A 19,181-nucleotide genomic window follows, 5' to 3' on the forward strand; every position below is an offset into this window, starting at 1 on the left:
CAAACTGTCCCTTCACTATGTTTCTCTTGCAGTGAAAGAGATGGGCACTCTCAAAATGTAAATAGGAATTTCAAAAAGTAGCCTTTCTAAATATTTTGGTTCTTAATTCATGTCCATCTTTATAAACTTCTAAATCCAAGTATTTAACATTATGTTCAGAGATATTATAAGTAAACTTCAGGAAGTTAGTAGTGTTCCCTATATATTCCATACATTCTATGAATTTTTCCTTTCCAGCTACCCAAAAAATTAATATATCATCCAGAAACCTTCTGTATATCTTCCAACAGTTTTAAAATTCAGAGTTAAATATATATTTTTCTTCCCAAAAAGCAAGTATTAAATTAGCATATGTAGGGGCGCAGGCCGCACCCATTGCTACCCCCTGTATTTGTTGATAAAATTCCCCATTAAAATAAATAAAATTATTCTTTAGGACCAGTTCCATTAGCCAAGTACTTATTAATTTATCATTTTGTGTTAAAACATCTCCATACACTATTTCTTCAAACATTTTTGTTCCTTCTTCATATGGGATGCTGGAAAATAAATCTATAATATCTATTGTAACAAATAACAGTTGTTCATTACCAGGACTATCAGGTAGTTCCTTCAATAAATCCCAAGAATCCTTTAAAATACATTTCCTTTTCATCCATATATATTTTTAATTTCTTATCTATAAATTTGGCTAAAGGATATGTTTTTGACCCCTCTGCCGAAACTATCGGTCTAAAAGGTGGGTGGTCTTCATTTTTATGAATTTTGGGTACACCAAATATCATAGGGGTTCTGGGTTTGTCTACTTTCAAGTATTTGAAGGTATTATAATCTATAAACTCTTCATTTAACATATCCTGCAAAATAATATCTATTTTATTGTAAGCTATATTCATTTCATTCACAGATACTATTGAGTATTTAGTTTCATCCCATAGGATAGTATTCATTTTACCTTCATATATAATACTATCCATAATGACTAACCCACCCCCTTTATCAGGCTTCATCACTCTAATTTTACTATTGTTTTTTACTTCATATAACAAATCGCTTTCCTTCTTACTTAAATTTGATTTGTACCATATCTTATTAGCTTGTTTCCTCACTTCCGATTCTATAATTTTCTCAACATTTTTTAATTGGGGATGTAATGGAGGGTTGTATATACTTTTCAATTCTGTCTTATATTGAGTTTTATTATTGGGAAACATAATACTTAAGTTTACCTTCCTTAAAAAACTCTTTATAGCCAATATACTACCTGTTAAATCTCCTTTACTATTGGGTATGAATTTAAGGCCCCTAGAAAATAAATCAAAATGTTCTTTTTCTAAAATTAATTCACTAAAATTGTAAATAGTAAAATTATTGTACATATATTTGTGCCCATCTCTTACTATTTCATTGTCTTTGTGTATTGTGGTGTGGGGATTTAATAAAATTTCCCCCTCCCCTTCTCCCCCCCCCCCTCTGGAACATTTTGCTGATGAGGGCCCTGTTTACTTTTCATTCTCTCAGACCTCCTTAAGGGTGGGAATGCCGTGTCATATTCCTGTCTATCCTCATCAAAAAAACATGTTCCATCATCATTAACATTAAAATTGTTATCTCTACCATTATATTTATACCCATTAACAGGATTCCATGTATCTTTTATTGGGTATAGGGTAACATGTGCGGTTCTCATATTCATTAATATCTCTCTCAAGCTTTTTTTAATTTTTCTACTCAATAAATCTTCACATTTTACATCTATATCTTTCCTAATGTTATAATATTTTTCCTTTTCTCTTATTGAAAAAATTAAATCATCTTTAATATGCTGGTCAAGTTCATTGATATCTTTCTGTAACGCTTCTTGGCTTTTTATATTGTCTTTAATAATTAACTTCAATACATCTATACCACATTTATTAAACACTTCTAAAAGTTCCTTATGAAAATCTGTACCAATAACAACATTGTTTGGGAATTTAAAAACACGTAGTCCCTTAGGGACAATGTCTCTGGATATGCATTCTTTTAAGTATTCATTCTCCATATCCAATGTTTTAAATTTATGCATCAGTTTATAAAGTTTATCAATTTTGTTTCTATAAGTATCATTCAGACCTTCTCGTTGGTTATTATAGTCCCGTTTAAAGACATATTTGCCTTTTAGCCAGTCGGAAGTCTCTTTATATACATTAGTTAACACAGTACCTGAATTCAGGCCACGCTCCTCACGAACAGCGTTGTTATTTCCATTAGAACCAGTTCTAGTTTCTAGATTTTTAAAAATCGTCGGAGTGTTAGCAGCGTCAAAAGTACCTTCAATAGTTCCATTATCGGGTCCACCAAGGTCGCCAGCTTCAGATGTTCAGCCAATAAGCTCCCCTTGCTTCCGATTACTCTTTCCGCTCCTGGCGTTCAACCCTTCGGTTCGGAGGACGCGGGATTGGATATTGACGCTGCTAGTCTCCAAAAATGACTGGCTGATAGGTGTGAGAAGTTCCACTAAGGCTGTTAGTTGGCCAATGAGTTTCCTCATTTGCCCTGCCTCGTCCTGCCTCTTAGGATCCTCATTTGCCCTGCCACATCCTGCCTCTTAGTTTGGTTAAAGTCTTTTTTCGGCAGTATTATCCATTTTTTTGTTATTTTTACCAGTTGAACATGGCCATCCTCCCTAAGGGCTACCTTGCGCCGTTGGTTTCTTCACTGGGTTTGAGACGAACTAACCCCTATTGGGCTAATCCCCATTTGTAGCCAGACTTTGCGCTCAGAGGTCCGGTGGAGTTTGACCAATATCAATGGCAGAAGGAAGAGTCTTGAGTTTTTTTACAGTGGGTGATATGAATCCACGAAGTCCTCTCAGCGATCTTTACAGCCGTAGGTGTCGAGATAAGTACTTGGTATGGGCCTTCCCACCTGGGGGATGACCAATTCTTTCTCTTCACAATTTGGATCCACACCCAGTCCCCGGGTGCCACGCTTAACAAGGTTTCATTTCTGGAATCTGCAAAGGAGTCATTGGTTACAAGAGACTTGACATTTAGCAGCTTCTTCATATAATCCGCTAGATCCTCACCACCCTCACATTCCGCTGGCAACAATCCTTGCCACTGCGGGACGTAATATGGTCTCCCAAACAAAAGTTCAAATGGTGTAAGTCCTTTGTAGGAGGGTGAGATTCGCATATACAGGAGTGCCAAAGGAAGGCACGCAGTCCATGATCTATGTGTTTCTGCCATCAGTTTGCGGAGCTTACTCTTCAAGACACTGTTGTCTTTCCCACCAGTCCAGCTGACTGGGGATGGTAAGCACAATGATACTTGAGATCAATTTGAAACACTTGACCCAACTTCTGAACAATCTGGTTAACAAAATGAGACCCATTATCACTGTAAATGCGTCTTGGTAAACCAAATCTGGGAATTATTTCTGTAGTCAAAAGCTTTGCTACTGTTTGTGCATTTGGGTGCTTTACTGGAAAAGCTTCTACCCATTTAGAAAAAGCATCAGTAATGACTAAACGGAACCTTTTTCCCTCTGAGGGTGTCAATTCAATAAAGTCCATACAGAGTGTATGGAACGGATATGGAGGGGTGGGGAATGCCTGCTGAGACTTTTTAACTCCCCCCTGAGCATGATACTTTGCACATAATAAACAAGATAAACAGAATTGCTTTGCATAAGTTGAAAACCCTTTACACCAAAACACCTTAGACACTATTTGAATCATCGTCTGTACTCCTACATGGGCAGGTCCATGGCTAACCAATGCCGCATACCTAAAAAGGTTTGAGGGTAATACCATTTTGCCATCTGATGGCTCTATACAACCCATCCTGTTGAGTGATACCATGTTTTACCCAACGACATTTTTCCTTCTGTGTTGTCAATGTTTGCATTACTTTTAGTGTCTCTAAGTCTAAGAGGTGTCCGGGCTCTAAATCATTGTCACGTAAAAGCAAATCATTTTCTTGAGCTGCCTTTTTTGCAGCCATATCAGCAAGGGCATTTCCCCTGGAGACAGGATCTTTTCTGTTGGTATGTGCGGAACATTTACATATCACTGTCTGAAGTGGTAGTTGCACTGCATCTAACAACTGTAAAATTACATCTCTGTGATTTATTGGTTTGCCTGTCGCAGTAACCATTCCCCTATTCTTCCATTGTTGAGCGAAAACATGTACAGTGGAGAAAGCATATTGACTATCTGTATAAATTGTCACTTTTTTACCCTCCCCTAAGGTACAAGCTCGAGTCAAAGCCACCAACTCAGCTGCTTGTGCAGAATACATGTTTGACAATCTTTTTGCCTCCAAAACTTCAGTTTCTGTGGTGACAGCATACCCTACTAGTGTTTTTCCTACAGTGTCCTTCTTTGCTGATCCGTCTACAAACAAAACGAGATCAGAATCTACCAACGGAATATCCATTAAATCTGGTCGGGGAAGCACTTTGTCATGAATGCTCTCTAAACAAACGTGTGGAGTACCTTCTTCTGGAGTCGGCAAAAGTGTTGCCGGATTAAGAGTAGTACATCTTTCTATGGTCATATGAGGCTGTCAGCAGCACTGTCATACATGGCAAATGTCGACTAGGAGATAAAAAGGTTATCTTATCTTGTAAAAGTATAGTAGCTACTGAATGTGGAACCCACAATTGCAATGGGTGAAACAAAACTAATGATGCTGAGGCTTGTACTGCCATGGCGGCTGCTACTACAGCTTGAACACAATGCGGCAATGTCCTTGCAACAGGATCTAATCTGGAGGAGTAGAAAGCTATCGGTCTCTGTTTATCCCCATGTACTTGTACCAGAACCAAAGTCATATATCCTCCCTTACAATCAACCATTTGTACAAACGGCTTAGAATAGTTCGGAAAACCCAAAACAGAGGATCCTGCTATCAATTGCTTAATTCTGTTAAATGCTTGTATTGCCGTATTTGTCCACTGTATATTATTCTTAGCTGCCATGGGAGTGTCATAGATTAGTGCGGTCAATGGCCCTACTTCCTCAGCATAGTTAGGGATCCAACTTCTACAAAAATTAGTCACACCTAAAAAGGACATCATCTCCCGCTTAGTTGTGGGCATAGGTGCCTCAAGAATTGCTTGTTTTCTTTTGTTCTCCAATTGTCTACCTGCCTGCGAAATTAAATAACCCAAGTACTTTACTTGTGCTTTCCACATTTGTAACTTTTCTTTATTTACCTTATGTCCTTGCTCAGCTAAAAAACTAAGAAGGGCAAGGGTATCCTTTCTACAACTTTCCTGTGTGGGTGAGGCCAACAAAATATCATCTACATACAACAGAACCTGGCTTCCCTCTGGGGGAACAAACTGAGCTAAATTTGCAGCCATTTCTTGTGCGAATATTGTCAGATTCTCACAATAGCCCTGTGGCAATCTGGTGTAGGTGTATCTTTTACCTTGATAAGTGAATGCAAACCAAAATCTATTCTCCTTATGTAGTGGTATGGAGAAAAAAGCATTGCTTATATCTATGACAGAAAAATATCTGTTCTGAGGTAGTAAATCATTAAGTAATGTATAGGGGTCAGGGACCACCGGTGCTCTTGGTATCACAGCCGAATTAACTGCTTGTAAGTCCTGAACCAACCTCCATGACCCATCCGGTTTCTTCACAGGAAACAACGGAGTATTGCAGGGCGAATCTGGGCATTCAACAAGAATTCCTACCTGTTTTAGCTGCTCAGTCACTGGCTTAATTCCTTCCTCTGCTTGTTTACTTAGCAGGTATTGGTGCTTACGAGGTCTAAAACCTGACTTTTGAGTTATACAAACTTCACCTGCTGTTTTCATCAGTCCCACATCCCCTTTACCTTTTGACCATAAATCTACAGGTAAGGCACTTAACGCACTATCTTCCTCTTGAGTTAGAAGGATTTGTCATGCCATTTCTGTTTTGTCATCCCTGAAGTGCACACTTGGTTGTGCCCAAGTCACCCAATTTAATCTTTGTACCTGGATCTGTTGATCTTTCAACTGACTTTCAGACATAGTGTCCCAATTCGTTACCTTTTTCGCCAAATCTACCCAATGTGCCCCCACCGCTTTAGTAATTGAAATATGTGGGCTATAACCTGAGCGATATAAAGAACTCATTTCCTTGGTCAAAGTACAGGTCACTACTGTATTACCTTGCGTATCCCAAAACATATTATTCAAAATTATCCTTGCACGTTTGTGCTTAAAGAATTCTTTTTCAAATTCTTTATCCAGACCAGGGGCCTTTCTCTAGAACATTGTACAATGTAAGTGCGCCGCAACCTGCGGTGAGCCGCTCCTAGATTTACTTAAAGCTAGGTTGATCAAATCTGTATCAACCCTCCCCGGGCCATTTGAAATCAAGTCCTGGCTATACCAGTAAAACAATTCTTGTACTCCCTGTACCACCAAGCCATCCACTAACCTTTTCGCCTCAATGCCTTTAGGTGTGGGAATCGCCGCTATTCCAAACAAATGCATCAAATCTCTTCCCAGCAAATTAACTGAACAAACTTTCGATATAATTACCCTACACCTGACAGTTTGGTTTGTTTGTGGATCTGTGAACAATAGAGGATGAGACAGTGGTTCCTTATAGATTTTCCCGTTTGCTGCTTTCACAAGGACAAACTCATCTGTTTCGCAATTCGGAGGCAGAACTGCTGGACCCAAAAGTGTATGCGATGCACCTGAATCAAATAAAAACTCCACTTTCTGTCCCTCAACCAAAAACTCTATCATGGGTTTTTGATCTAGATGCATAGCAATACCCAAATTTGCCAGGTTTATGACTTCACAGTCACAATCCCGCCCTTCCTTATGAGTGTTCTGACATTCATCGCAGAGTGTCTGCCTCATCATCATCACAATCATTCTCATTTTCTTCTTCTCTACAATAATCACAATAATGAATTTGGTGCCTTCCTTTACTATCATATAGTCATGCAGAGCCCTTGTTCGTAAGCTGTGGGGGATGTAGCCACTCTTCACAGTCGGCAGCAAAGTGCCCACGTCTACCGCACTTAAAACTTTCTCCACGTTTTAACCTTCCCTCCTATTCCTCTGAATGTCCACCCGGTTTATTTAACATGTCCCATTTCGGGCCCCCACATTTTTTTTTACGCCACCACGGTGCCCTTGCCCCCTTTGGTCCTGTACCAAGAATATACCACCATCATCCCCTACTGCTAACACTTGTACTTTCTTTTTCTTTTTCAAATTGAAATGTCGCTCAGCATGCCGTGCATATTCAAACAAAGGTTGCAGTCTACAACCTTTAAGAAAAGCATTTTTCAATTGCTGTTCATACAGACTATCATTGGTCTGATCCTGCGGAGTTATCATTCCACAATGGTTATTGAACATCAATCTTACAATATAGTGCTCTACAGTTTCATCATTTTGAATGCACTTATTTATTACTGTCCAATCTGCTCTTGGATGCCACTTATCAGAAATTCTCTAACAGATCAGTGACTCGCGTGTCTAACACCCCAGAATTATGCTTTAATGTAGTGCTGTCATCTGCCTTACATGTCCAAGTACCACAAACTAAATGCCAATCTGGACCCAGGATTTGTCGCACTACTTGTTCTACTTCTAAACCATTTAGATGATAACTTAAACGCATACCAACTATGTCCTCAGAAAACTTTTGAAAATTAACCTTGGGATGAGGAATACCCATCTGTAGCTCGTTTTATATCTTCTCTAGCCCAGGGACGATAAACTAAAATAGTTGGCTCTTGTCCAACATCCCCTGCTTGTGGGTTTGCAACTTGTATTAAGGGAAGAGCTTCTGAGTGGTCAGAAAGTTTAATGGCCGAACGTCCTTGCCCTGCTGGTCCTGACCTTAACTGCATAGGTTGGTCTACCTGTTGCAAAGCAACCTTGGGTACTACGGGAATTTGCTGGTAAATTGGAGGGGTCACAACACTTCCTTGAGCAGCCAATAACCCACCCTGCTGTACAGATCCCACATCTTCAGACTGATATTGAGGAGGTTCTACCGGTACGGCAGCAGCAATTTCCCCATACGGTTGGGCAGTTGCCTGCTTTTGTACCGCACAAACTGTATGCTCATCCTCCTTATCTAAAAATAAAGCTACTTTTCCACTTGGCACCAGTGATCCCTTTTGATTTATTTTTTCTTTTTCCTGGCACTGTTTTTTCTTTTATAGCTCGTATATTTGCTTCTTCTAACCATTTTTGTGCTTGGGGAAATCCCAATTGTCTTTGCTTCTTAGTTCTTGTTCCCGCATCTCTTTTCAAATCTCTAACCAATTTTGCACAGGCATTCTTATTCAGTGTACCATCAACATCATATTTCATAGGTTCATAGGTTTATACTAGGCTATCTGCCCTAAGGCATTTATAAGCCTAGCCCAAATTTTTGTGGCTTACGCCACCCCTTATATGAAAAAATACTGTGCCCATTAGTTTGTTGTACCTCTGTCCAGCAGTGACACAGAGATCACTTTTTCAAAAATTTAACATTATTTTTGTTTAAACCTTTCATATACTTAGCATCAACATTTAAACAGGCATCACTCTCACACTTGCAGCAACTCGAACCCATGTTTCCCCTATATTTCTTACTTTAGGACTGTATCAAAGTTACTTTACAGGGCTTATTATAAAATGGGGCTATCTTAACGGGTGATCCTAACAAAATAATCTTAACAAGTAATCCTACCCACCCTTAACTAAAAATAAAACCCTTGTCGACAAGGTTAAATTAAATTAAAAGAAAATTTATTTTTCATCCTACCTGAACCAGATGAGACTCCGTTTCCCCTTTTCGTTCGGAAACTATCCCTCAGATAGGGATCAGAGAGCAGCCGGCTTCTTCTCAGCGACAAATCAGTCGGAGGGCTTTCAGTCGAGGGAATCTTAAGATGAGAAACCCTCACCTGCACAGGTTTTTCGGTCTGTCTGTCGGTCTAATCCGTATCTTCGTAGTGGTTTCCGGTCTGTAGGACCAAAATGTCAGAAGAAAAATTCAGACGAGTCACATCTGCCTCAGGTGATGAAAAACTTCTTTATTAGCAGCTAACCCGATTACACATCATGTTGGCCAAGATGATCTCCTCCTCTGGTCAACTTGCTTACTGACATCAACTTTTAATACTGCAAGCAAAACAACTTTTTGTTACATTTCTGACCGTTGACAGTTGGCTATGGAAAAACACCTGTGGTAAACATGTTTATCAAAAATTACCTCAAACCAACAGTTAGTGCAGAATGTTCAAGAAGCACAGAATGTTCAGTTCAACAATGGTAGCTCAAATTTTCCAGGACACACAGCCTTCTTCAGTAAATTAACTCTTACTCGGCCGTGTGTCCTTATCCCAGGCTTCACTAAGCTATAACCAAGTCTCTTTTTTCTGAAAAGCAGAAAACAGATATTATTCAGGTTTATAAGCAATGCTGCATATTGTTCATAGATGAGGCCCATCTTTGATAGGCATATCCCAACAAATAACATGTTCACTTTGCAAGAAGAGGAAAAAGACAAATAACAGTATGTTTTTAAAACTTTTCTCTTAACAGTATGCCCATTCACGCATGTCTCTACACAGAAGACGCTCTAGCTGAGAATCGAACCGGACAGCGTCTTACTGTGAGGCGACAATGCTACTGCAGCACCACCACCACAGTTTGGACCTGTATATATATATAAATTGCATAAGAAAAAATCATCAAAAGCTAGGAATGCTTTACAGAGAGAAACACTCTCATCACCAGTACTAAAATTACATTTGCCACTACATATCTCCTCTCCACACCTCATTATGACACTCCCATCCTTACTTATCTTCATCACAAAAAATTAAAACTTGAACAGTGCTGTAATAAAGTTACTAAATTTGCAGCAAATACCCCTTACAGAACCCACCACTGTATAGGACTAAAAAACCTAAATTTGTTAGAACTACCCAATCCACTGACATATACCCAGCTTCTTATCACCTATAAAATTGAGTCAATATCACCACACCGAAACTACAATTAACCGAGTACAGAAACAGTGACACAAAAACACCGATATACCAAAATAACAAATGGCCACTTCAACGATTTTTTACCAGGGAAAAAAAAATCTCTCAGCTGACCAACACCAAAACAAATTCTCGATCGTTAATCAAGTGGGGGGGGGGGGCTGTGACCTCCACGCCTCTTAACTAAATATACCAACTCCCAGATCACTCTACAGTGGAGAAAAGGGCAAACTCCCAATAACGTCCAAGCAATTTTTTTTTTCCCCGAGACAAAAATCTCGGATGTGGTCATTCGAAGTTTTGGTATAGCAGTCTTTTTGTGTCTATGTTCTTTTGATTGGTTAATTGTAGTTTCAGTGTGGTGATATAGACCCTAAAATTATCCAGCATCCATCTGCTTGTCCAGCAGCAAATTCCATTCTATACAGCCATGTTTCCACTCAGTCATTACAATCCAATGAACAAAAACTTTTGTCCACAAGCCTGTCAAATCTGCTGGGCATGGGTTGTTCTATTATTATGCTACTAAGGGCTGGAACTCCTTACCTTTATCCATCTAGTCATCACCCCAGTCCTTTAAAACCACTCTGAAAGACTTGCTAACCAAAATCTGTCTCTGTTCTAACTCAAACCCAGAATAACTATATCCCTGAATATAAACAACTAACTGTTTATACCTTACATCATCTTGCGCTCCCTTTTTTACTCGCTTCCTAATTGTAATAATTTTCTCTCCCCTGACTCTATCTAGTTATGCTTTCTTTCATTTTACATTGCAATTCCTGTTTGTATCGTACTAAATTACTTTTAATTTCTCTAAGTATTAAATCATTGCAATAGAAGTTTTAAATATTTTAACCAATGTTTTCACATTATCTAATTTGGTATAATTATTGAAACTGTAGATGCTTTTGTATTATTTTTGAAACTTGTAAAATATTTATTCTTATTGTTTTTGTAATACCTTAGTTTTTCTCCCTGTGCTGCAACTGAAAATGGACATCTACCCTGTTGTTCTTTTCCATTAATCAAATATCAATAAATAAATCTGTCACTAAATAAATAAATTAGTACACAGTGACTTGTAGTTAAATTCGAAGGGTTAACCCAAAGTATTCTATAGTTACAGTGAGAATGTGAAGAGGTTATTGATGTTAATTTTGTTTGGTTTATTCAGTTTGTTTGCTTTAGTATGCGTATAATCATCCTCACTTGTGTTTGTTAAATATTTCCTCTGAAATATTGCTGATTGTAGTTCCCCTGTTATGATGACATTTTTTTTGTTTCCTTTTAAAAAGCAGGAATGAGGAACCCAGCACGAAAAAAACAAGACAGGGTGATGATGAGACTGAAGCATTCAGTTTAGCCAACATTTCCGAAGGTGACATTACAAAAGTAAGTTTTTATAGTACTTCAGTTTTGAGATTGAGTTTTGTTTTGATTTGATGTTGATTGGGGATAGTTTGAACTTGTGCACTTGGAAGAGTTCATTTAAGTGATTGATTTGGGTATTTAAAGAGCTTTATAGGGATTTCATGAAATCTAATGTTTTCCTGTTACATTTACAGTGGATTTACTAACTTCTGTGGTAGTAAAACAAATAAGATGTTCAAAACATATGGTAAATATTTAATTATACAATTTATGCCCTGTTCTATTTTAGATGGTTGCCCATTTTAGGAGGTAACGAACATGTTTTCTTGGACCCCATTTTTTCCTATTTTGCTGTGCTTTCAAGACTTGTAAAATGAATGCTAAAGTTATTCTCACATGGTCCTTGTGAAAGAAGTATGTTTTTTATTCTGCACGGTCAAGCCTGATTTTACATACTCTGCAGTCTTTGCTTGAAGTTTGAATGCATGATTTTACGGTCAGTTTTTATGTAATCTTTAAGGTACAGTGTGGGGTGTTCATGGTTCAGATACTGCTATATATCCAGGAGTTTCATGATGTTCAAGATCAAAGGAATACAACTTATGAACTTATAAAACCACACAGAAAGGTCCACTGGACAGGTTAAATATGAAAGATTCTCCAAAGGATAAAATTGTTTCATTATGCATGGTCACATGCTTTTGTCCTTCCAGTGAAGGACTTCTTCAGAAAAAAAACAGTCAAAAAATCATCAGTTTAAATACATTAAACATAAATCATGTGATCAACGTAAAATCAGCTAACACACCTGAAACAGGTGAATAAAACATCCCTGGTCACAAAACATTCACTGAATACTCATGTAAACAACAGATATATACCAAATGTCAATATTTAAGCTAAATATATAGAGAGAGTCAATAAATAAACTGCCATCCATTTCTAATCTTAAAAGCCAGCAAACATGGGAGCAAGTCATAAATAGAACATTATTAAAAAAAAACACATTCACAAATCTATTGTTTTTCCAGCAAATTTAAAAAGCATGAAAAATATCTCTAAAAACTTAGCACTCAAAAATTAGGTACGAAAATCCTAAAACTAATATAAACACAGTCATAAAAATGTGTTTAAATTAATCCATTGTTTTACAGTTTTTATGATTTGCATTTTAAAATGAGTAAAGTGGAAAGATTTTCACTAATGCCTAGTTGTGTTGTGGCATTTAATCTTAATTGCCACTGTAATTCATGTAATTCTATATCTAACTCCCACCATCCCCCTCTGGGGTTCTTAGGAATGATATTAATAATGCCAAATTTAAAACACTCCTGATAAGTCAAACTGTGTTTATACAGGGAGTTGTTCAAGTTCTTGCTTACCATAGCATAAACATGCTTGTAGATTATTTTCCTCAGTTGTCTTTTTGGTTTTCCCACATAAAAATAGTCACATTTGCTCTCTCTTCAAATTTACCCATCATAATTTGTTTGAAAAATGGAAACTGTGGTACTACAGGTGTTGTTCACATAGCAGTATGCTCAAAATATGACTATTTTTATGTTAGGAAAACCGAAAGACAATTGAGGAAAAGAAACTACACGCATGTTTACACTATAGTAAGCAAGAACTCGAACAACGTCCTATATAAACACGGTTTGACTTGTCAGGAGTTCAAAGGTTTTAAATTTGGCACACTTGATATCATTCCTAACAACTCTAGTGGAGGATAGTGGGAGTTAGATATAGAATTACGTGAATTACAGTGGCGGTTAAGATTAAATACCACAGCGCAACTGGCCATTAATGAAAATCTTTCCATTTTACCAATTTTAAAATGCAAAGTGCAAAAAATGTAAAACAATGGATTAATTTAAACACATTTTTAAGGTTATGTTTATATTACTTGTAGCATTTTCGTGCCTAATTTTTTGGGGATATTTTTCATGATTTTTACATTTGTTGAAAAGACAGTTTTAAATGCGTTTTTAAATAATGTTCTGTTTGACTTGCTCCCATACTTGTTGGCATTTAAGGTTAGAAATCGATGGCAGTTTATTTACTGATTCTCTCTATATACTAGTTTAAATGTTGACATTTGGTATATATTTGTTGTTTACATAAGTATTCAGTGAATGTTTTGTGACCAGGACATTTTATTCCCCTGTTTCAGGTGTGTGTGTTAATTTTATGTTGATCACATGATTTATGTTTAATGTATGATGATTTTCTGATTGGATTGTTCTGAAGAAGTCTTTTATTGGACGGACGAAAGCGCTCCTTTGGAGAATCTTTCGTATTTCATCCATTGTCGCTTGTGTTTTTAATCAGCAGAGGTGTAGTGACAGTGAACGTTTATGTGCAGTTTTACAAGTCTTGTGGTTGGTTTCACCATTTCACTTTGCTTGATTGTTATTGGTTAACTTATGAACTTAAACATTACACCCCATGATTGTGTGGTATTATCTGCATTGTCTGCACTTCAAGTGCCTAATTTTACATGTATACAAGCACTTGCACCCATGTGATATTGTTTGTACCATGCACCTCTCCAGTGTGCCTAATCATACCTATGATTGAGCAACTGTATCTGTATGGTGTTATCTCTGCTTTATGCACCCACCAAGTGCTTTATGCACCTCTACACATGTGGTATTATGTGTACCATATGCATCCCCAAGTGCCTAATGTGCTTATAAATGGACACCTGTACCTGGGTGGCTGTGTGCCATTGTCTGTACTCTGCTCCCTCCCAAGTGCCTGTTGGTCCAGGTTCCTAATTATACTTGTAAATCGGCACCTGTACCTAGGTGGTGGTATCTGTACTGTGCATACTCACATGTGCCTAATTGTTTGCTATTATCTGTGCTATGTGTACCTCCAGGAGCCTTATACACATCTACCTATGTGGTATTATCTGTACAATGTGCACCCTCAAGTGACTGAGAGTCTTTATAAATTAGTACCTGCAGCAATGTGGTATTATCTGTGCTGCTTGCACCCACAGGTGACTGATGGTCCTTATAGATTAGTACTTGCACCTGTGTGGTGTTATCTGTACCTTGTGTACCCCCTCTGGTGCCTTATGCAGCTGTACCTCTGTGATGTTGCATGTACCATGCATCTCCCCAGCTGCGTTATGGTCCTTCTAAAGGAACACTTTTGGGCATATCAGTGCCATGCACTCCCCAGAGTGGCTTGTAATCCTTATTAATGAGCACTTAAATTTTTATATACATGAAAGCATAAATTAACAAGTTTATATAGCAGAATCATTTATCTGATGTTTTATTTTGATATACTGTTGTCTGTTTTTCTAAATGTTGCACATTATTTTAAAGTAATGAATTATACTTTTTTTCTTCTGGAATTGAAATATGACATCTATATTCATGATATCTAAACAGACTGGTATTTTGAAAGCTTTAAATCAAAATACCAGAAACTGATAAAGTTTTGAACTATGTAGTCATAACATTGTGTGTTTGTTTTGCAGTCAGAGATGCTGTTTTTCAGAATTGTTCATTATATTCATCTTAAGGTATTACTAGCATTGCACAGTTCCATCACAGAGAGACATTTTTCATTTATGTACAGATTTTTGTTGTTTCCGTATGAAATTATCTTTCATGATGGAAATGTACAATGACAGTGCAGTGGTTTATAATCTGGGATCAGATCGTAGTGCTTTGGATGCTTCCCCAGCCTCGAGTTAGTCGAATCCGATGCCCTTGAATCCTAAAATCCACCAGTCTCACGAATGTGGGGCTTCTACTCTGAAGCCCTTGGATCTGAGGTCATGGGAATCCACTCACGGGTCCAAGGTCTCCTTTTTGAGGCCTTCAGATTCGGACAGATCCAGCTTCCTTTGATCCAAGGCATGTGGAATCCAAGTATTGGAATCCTACCTTCTCTTCGGATCTGAGGAAGTTGGATCCTTGATCAGTATTGGATCCCACTATTATTATTGAGGATTTCCCCTCAGGTTCTGGCTTGGAGCAGTCCCCTTCCATCTCTAAACACAGAAGTCATTCTTTAGAGGGGTGATCCTCTGGAGATCGACATCCATCCCCGGCTAGGTCCTCCTCCTCCTCTAGGCTCTCCAGGAGTTTAGTCCCTTCTGATATGGACAAGATGATGAGGTCCTTTCTCAAGGCTCAGATTAAGTTGCTGGCCAGAGGGCCATCTACTAACCCCTTACTGACTTCTCGTCCAAACAGGTTGGTTTTGGACTTTCTGGCCCTGGATCACAGATGGAGGGAGACTGAGATTCCCAGGCACCTTTCTGTTTCTGCCCCGTCTGAGTCCCTGACTACTTCTGCTCAGCCTCCCCCTCGGCAGGCAGAGTCCCGGGCTCGAGCGGTTGCCCTGGAGTCATTGGGTGGGGGCTCTGGACCTGTTTGCTTGGACTGGTCCCTTCCTCTTCATGCTTCGGCCCTTGACAGCTCGGTGCTGGTACTGTCCATACACTCTGAGGTTCTGGCCTGCTCTGGTCCTTCTCCCCAGGTGGGCCTTCCCACCGGGAGTGCAGATGGGGCATTGTTCAGTCCTTCGGATTTCTGGCTCATAGAGAGGACCTTTTCCTCCCAGAGAATTTCCTTCCTGGCCTTCCAAGGACCATCCCAGCTCCTCCAAGTAGACCCCAATCATCCTGTCCCATGTCAGCCCTCTCGAACTAGCATTCAGGTGGGAGCTACCCCACTTGGGGTCCCCCTATCTTCCGATTCCTCCCCCGAGCCACTGCTGGAGATGGTCTCTCGGAAGAGATTGTGTAAGAGGAGACAGTTGGACTCCCATGCAGAGTCACTTACCGAGGATACAGACCTTAATGAAGGGGACGGGTCCCCCAGATCTTGCCTGAGGATGTCTCCTTTGGAGACATCTTGGAAATCCTTAGGTTTAAGTCGGTTGGTCTTCCCTCCCGCCATCCTCCAAGTAGTCCATCTTTCTGAAGGCTTTCAGGATGGTACCATCTACTCGTGGGTTCCCCCCTTGCAGACAAACTTGTAGACCTTCGCCAGCAGGGCATGGAAGGAGCTGGATACTGTGGAGCCCATTCCCAAATGCATGGACAAATTCCTCAGTCCCCCTTCTGACAAGCAGTTCTGGTTGAAAGGCATGCCAGTCGATGCAATCGTGGTAGCTGCTGCCACCAGGAATGAGTTGGCAAAACAGAGCGAGTCTGTCCATCATCCCAATTGTGAGTCCCAGGCGATAGGCATGGAAACTGGGTTTTACCTCAGCTACATTCGATTTGTGGATGCTTAACTACCTGGTTCATTTCACCCAACTACAAAGGGACCTGGTCAAGGAGCTTATCACGTCCCTTTGAGATACTGCCTGCCGGAGAACTAAGTAAGGTGTCCCTCAAGCTATCTACATTTTCTTCCATGGCTAATTCATCAATGAGGCTGATTGCCAATGCTATGGAAGGGGGGTCTCTTGAGCATCCGGCACAGACATCACTAGTCAGCGTCATGCCTGGTTGCACCTTTGCGGATTTGCAGAGCCCTTTAAGGTGTCTTTCACCAACCCCCTTTGATGGTCCTACCCTGTTTGGCACTTCTGTCAGAGACCTTGACCCGCATTGAGCAGTAAGGCAAGACCTTGTCAGCTGTGGGAATCAGGTTTTCCCACACCTCAACGCTCCTTTTCCAAGACGCAAAGAGAGGCCAGAAAAATGTGGTTTTGCAAGTTGCAGTCTGCCTTCCAGGACGCTACTCATCCAAAGGGTTATCCTTCCAGGGCTAATCAGAGCTCATTCCACTAGGTCAATGGCTGTGTCAGCTGCCTATCTTGCCCATCATTCCATAGATGACATTTGTGCAGCAGCCACCTGGTCTTCTCTCAGTTTTGTCAGTCACCACAAACTTGACATTGTCTACAGGAACAGGGCTTCCTTTGGCTCCACAGTTCTCCCCCATATCCTTCCATGATGCCACCCAGGATTTAGAGTAGCTGGGGACTTTGACCCAAGAGTGAGGAATAGTGACATGGATAACATGTGATAAAGAGTTATATACCTACCATAACTTGGCATCTGTGTTATCCTATGGCACTATTCATCACTTTACCTCCCTCCATCTCCCGTCCTATAGGATCTAGAGGATATGCAGATGTCCTGTCTAGTGGTCAAAGGCTTTCTTAGCTGCTTTCTAGCATAGGACAAACTCGATCTGAGGGGTTAGAGGTCAGCAAGGAATCATGGGAGTGGGAGGAGCTTGAGCCTAGAAGCTGTCTGTAAAGTTGCCGGCTCGGATCTGATGTCAGATCCAAGACCCAAGAGTGATGAATAGTGACATAGGATAACACAGATCCCAAGTTATGGTTAAGTACATAGCTCTCTCTTTTTTTGGATTCAGTTCACCTCTCTTTAACCATTAGTGCGTCAAATATTGGTCAACTTGAGGTGGTTCTACATTTATTCCTTCTCATTTGCTCCTTTTCCTTACATTTCTTTTCTTTGTTTTGTAGCATATTCAGTGGCTTTTTGGTTTTTGTCTACTTCTAGTTTGGTTTCCATTTTTGCTTGACATCAAATGCTTCTGCTAAACCAAGCAAAGATATCATCTTTGACTTCTTTTCCTTATAATTTAAAGGTTTTATTATGTTTAGATCTGGTGAAGTCAGTAGATATGTGTGCAGTCCCGCGATTCCAGATGTGTACATTAAATCAGTTTTGAGGATGCCTATAACCCCTTTAGAGGGAGAAATATATTATCTTGGTATTCACTGATTTTTATATATTACTTGGTAAGCATGAGTTTTTTTGTCTTGTTTTCATGTCCAGCTGATCCAGTAATTTGGCGGGCCAGTCACTCATCCCAAAACTGTAAATTAAAACAGGAAGAGCAAACTGGTTTATAGCTTGGATTTTATTCCTAGATATCAAAGTACTTTCAACATCAGTTTCAGCCTTCTGATGTATTCTTTACTTTTTATTGTTGATAATTCATATATTGCCAAATATTTATACACTTCCTTCTGCTCAGATTCCTTTATATGACATTCCTGTCCCAAAATATTTTCTTTATGTTGCAGCATTTCTTTAAATGTTGCTTTTGCACATTTATCAAAAACAAATGTCGTCCTTATATCATCTGAGAAACTTTAACCTTTTGTAATTGTGCTTTCAACTCTTCATCTGATGAACCCCACATTTTTAAGCCATCCACAAAAAGTAGATGAGAAATCTTTAAAGATTAACCCAAGATAGGAGGCGCTAAACAAAGCAACCAGATGACCAAAATCACAATGCCACTTTTTAATAAAAACAGATGAATGCTTACAAAATTCAATATGTTTTCATCCTAAATCCAGAGACTTCATCAGATGAATAACACATTTTCTGAGCCCATTTTATCTTACAAGTATATATGCCCTAACCAATCAAAATATCAGTTCAATCCTTCAATTAAGTTGCAAATTAATTAAAACATTGCTCAGTTAAAGAATCCCAGTATATAAAACCACACTACCTAAAGCATGTGTTAAACGCCAACAGCATATAAAGTTTTGGGTTCCTATCACGTAGTCGAACTTTTACATGTTTGAACCACATGCAGTCGAGACCATACGTTTGAATTTGTAAAAGTTCAAGTGTTCGAATGGAAATCTCGGTAAGCGGAGGTTTCCATTCACTTCAATGTGGTGCGATCTTGGAGTTGGTATATTTAAATAGTGGGGGGTGTGGGGGCGCAGGGGGACTTCCCCCCCTGCTTGCAATTTATTTTTTTGTCGGTTGTGTTTTTAATTTAAATTTTTTTTTTTTACTTAGTCGAAGTTCTGTAACTTCGAACATAA

At 39.2% G+C, this 19,181-nt stretch overlaps 1 protein-coding gene across 3 annotated transcripts in view; it reads left to right on the forward strand.

Annotated features, from left to right (window-relative positions):
- The window catches only part of XRCC5 (X-ray repair cross complementing 5), a 2,194,257-nt gene that overhangs the window by 1,393,784 nt on the left and 781,292 nt on the right, over positions 1 to 19,181 (forward strand). For 2 of the 3 annotated variants that reach the window (XM_044060671.1, XM_044060673.1), the window contains one exon: positions 11,303 to 11,399. In XM_044060671.1, coding sequence (XP_043916606.1) covers positions 11,303 to 11,399 — 97 coding nt within the window. The remainder of the gene's footprint in view (positions 1 to 11,302; positions 11,400 to 19,181) is intronic. The other variant, XM_044060672.1, reaches the window with a different exon arrangement.

This window comes from Protopterus annectens, chromosome 2.part0 (genome assembly GCF_019279795.1).
Source record: "Protopterus annectens isolate FY-2018-M chromosome 2.part0, PAN1.0, whole genome shotgun sequence".
In the NCBI taxonomy this organism is placed as follows: Eukaryota; Metazoa; Chordata; order Ceratodontiformes; family Protopteridae; genus Protopterus; species Protopterus annectens.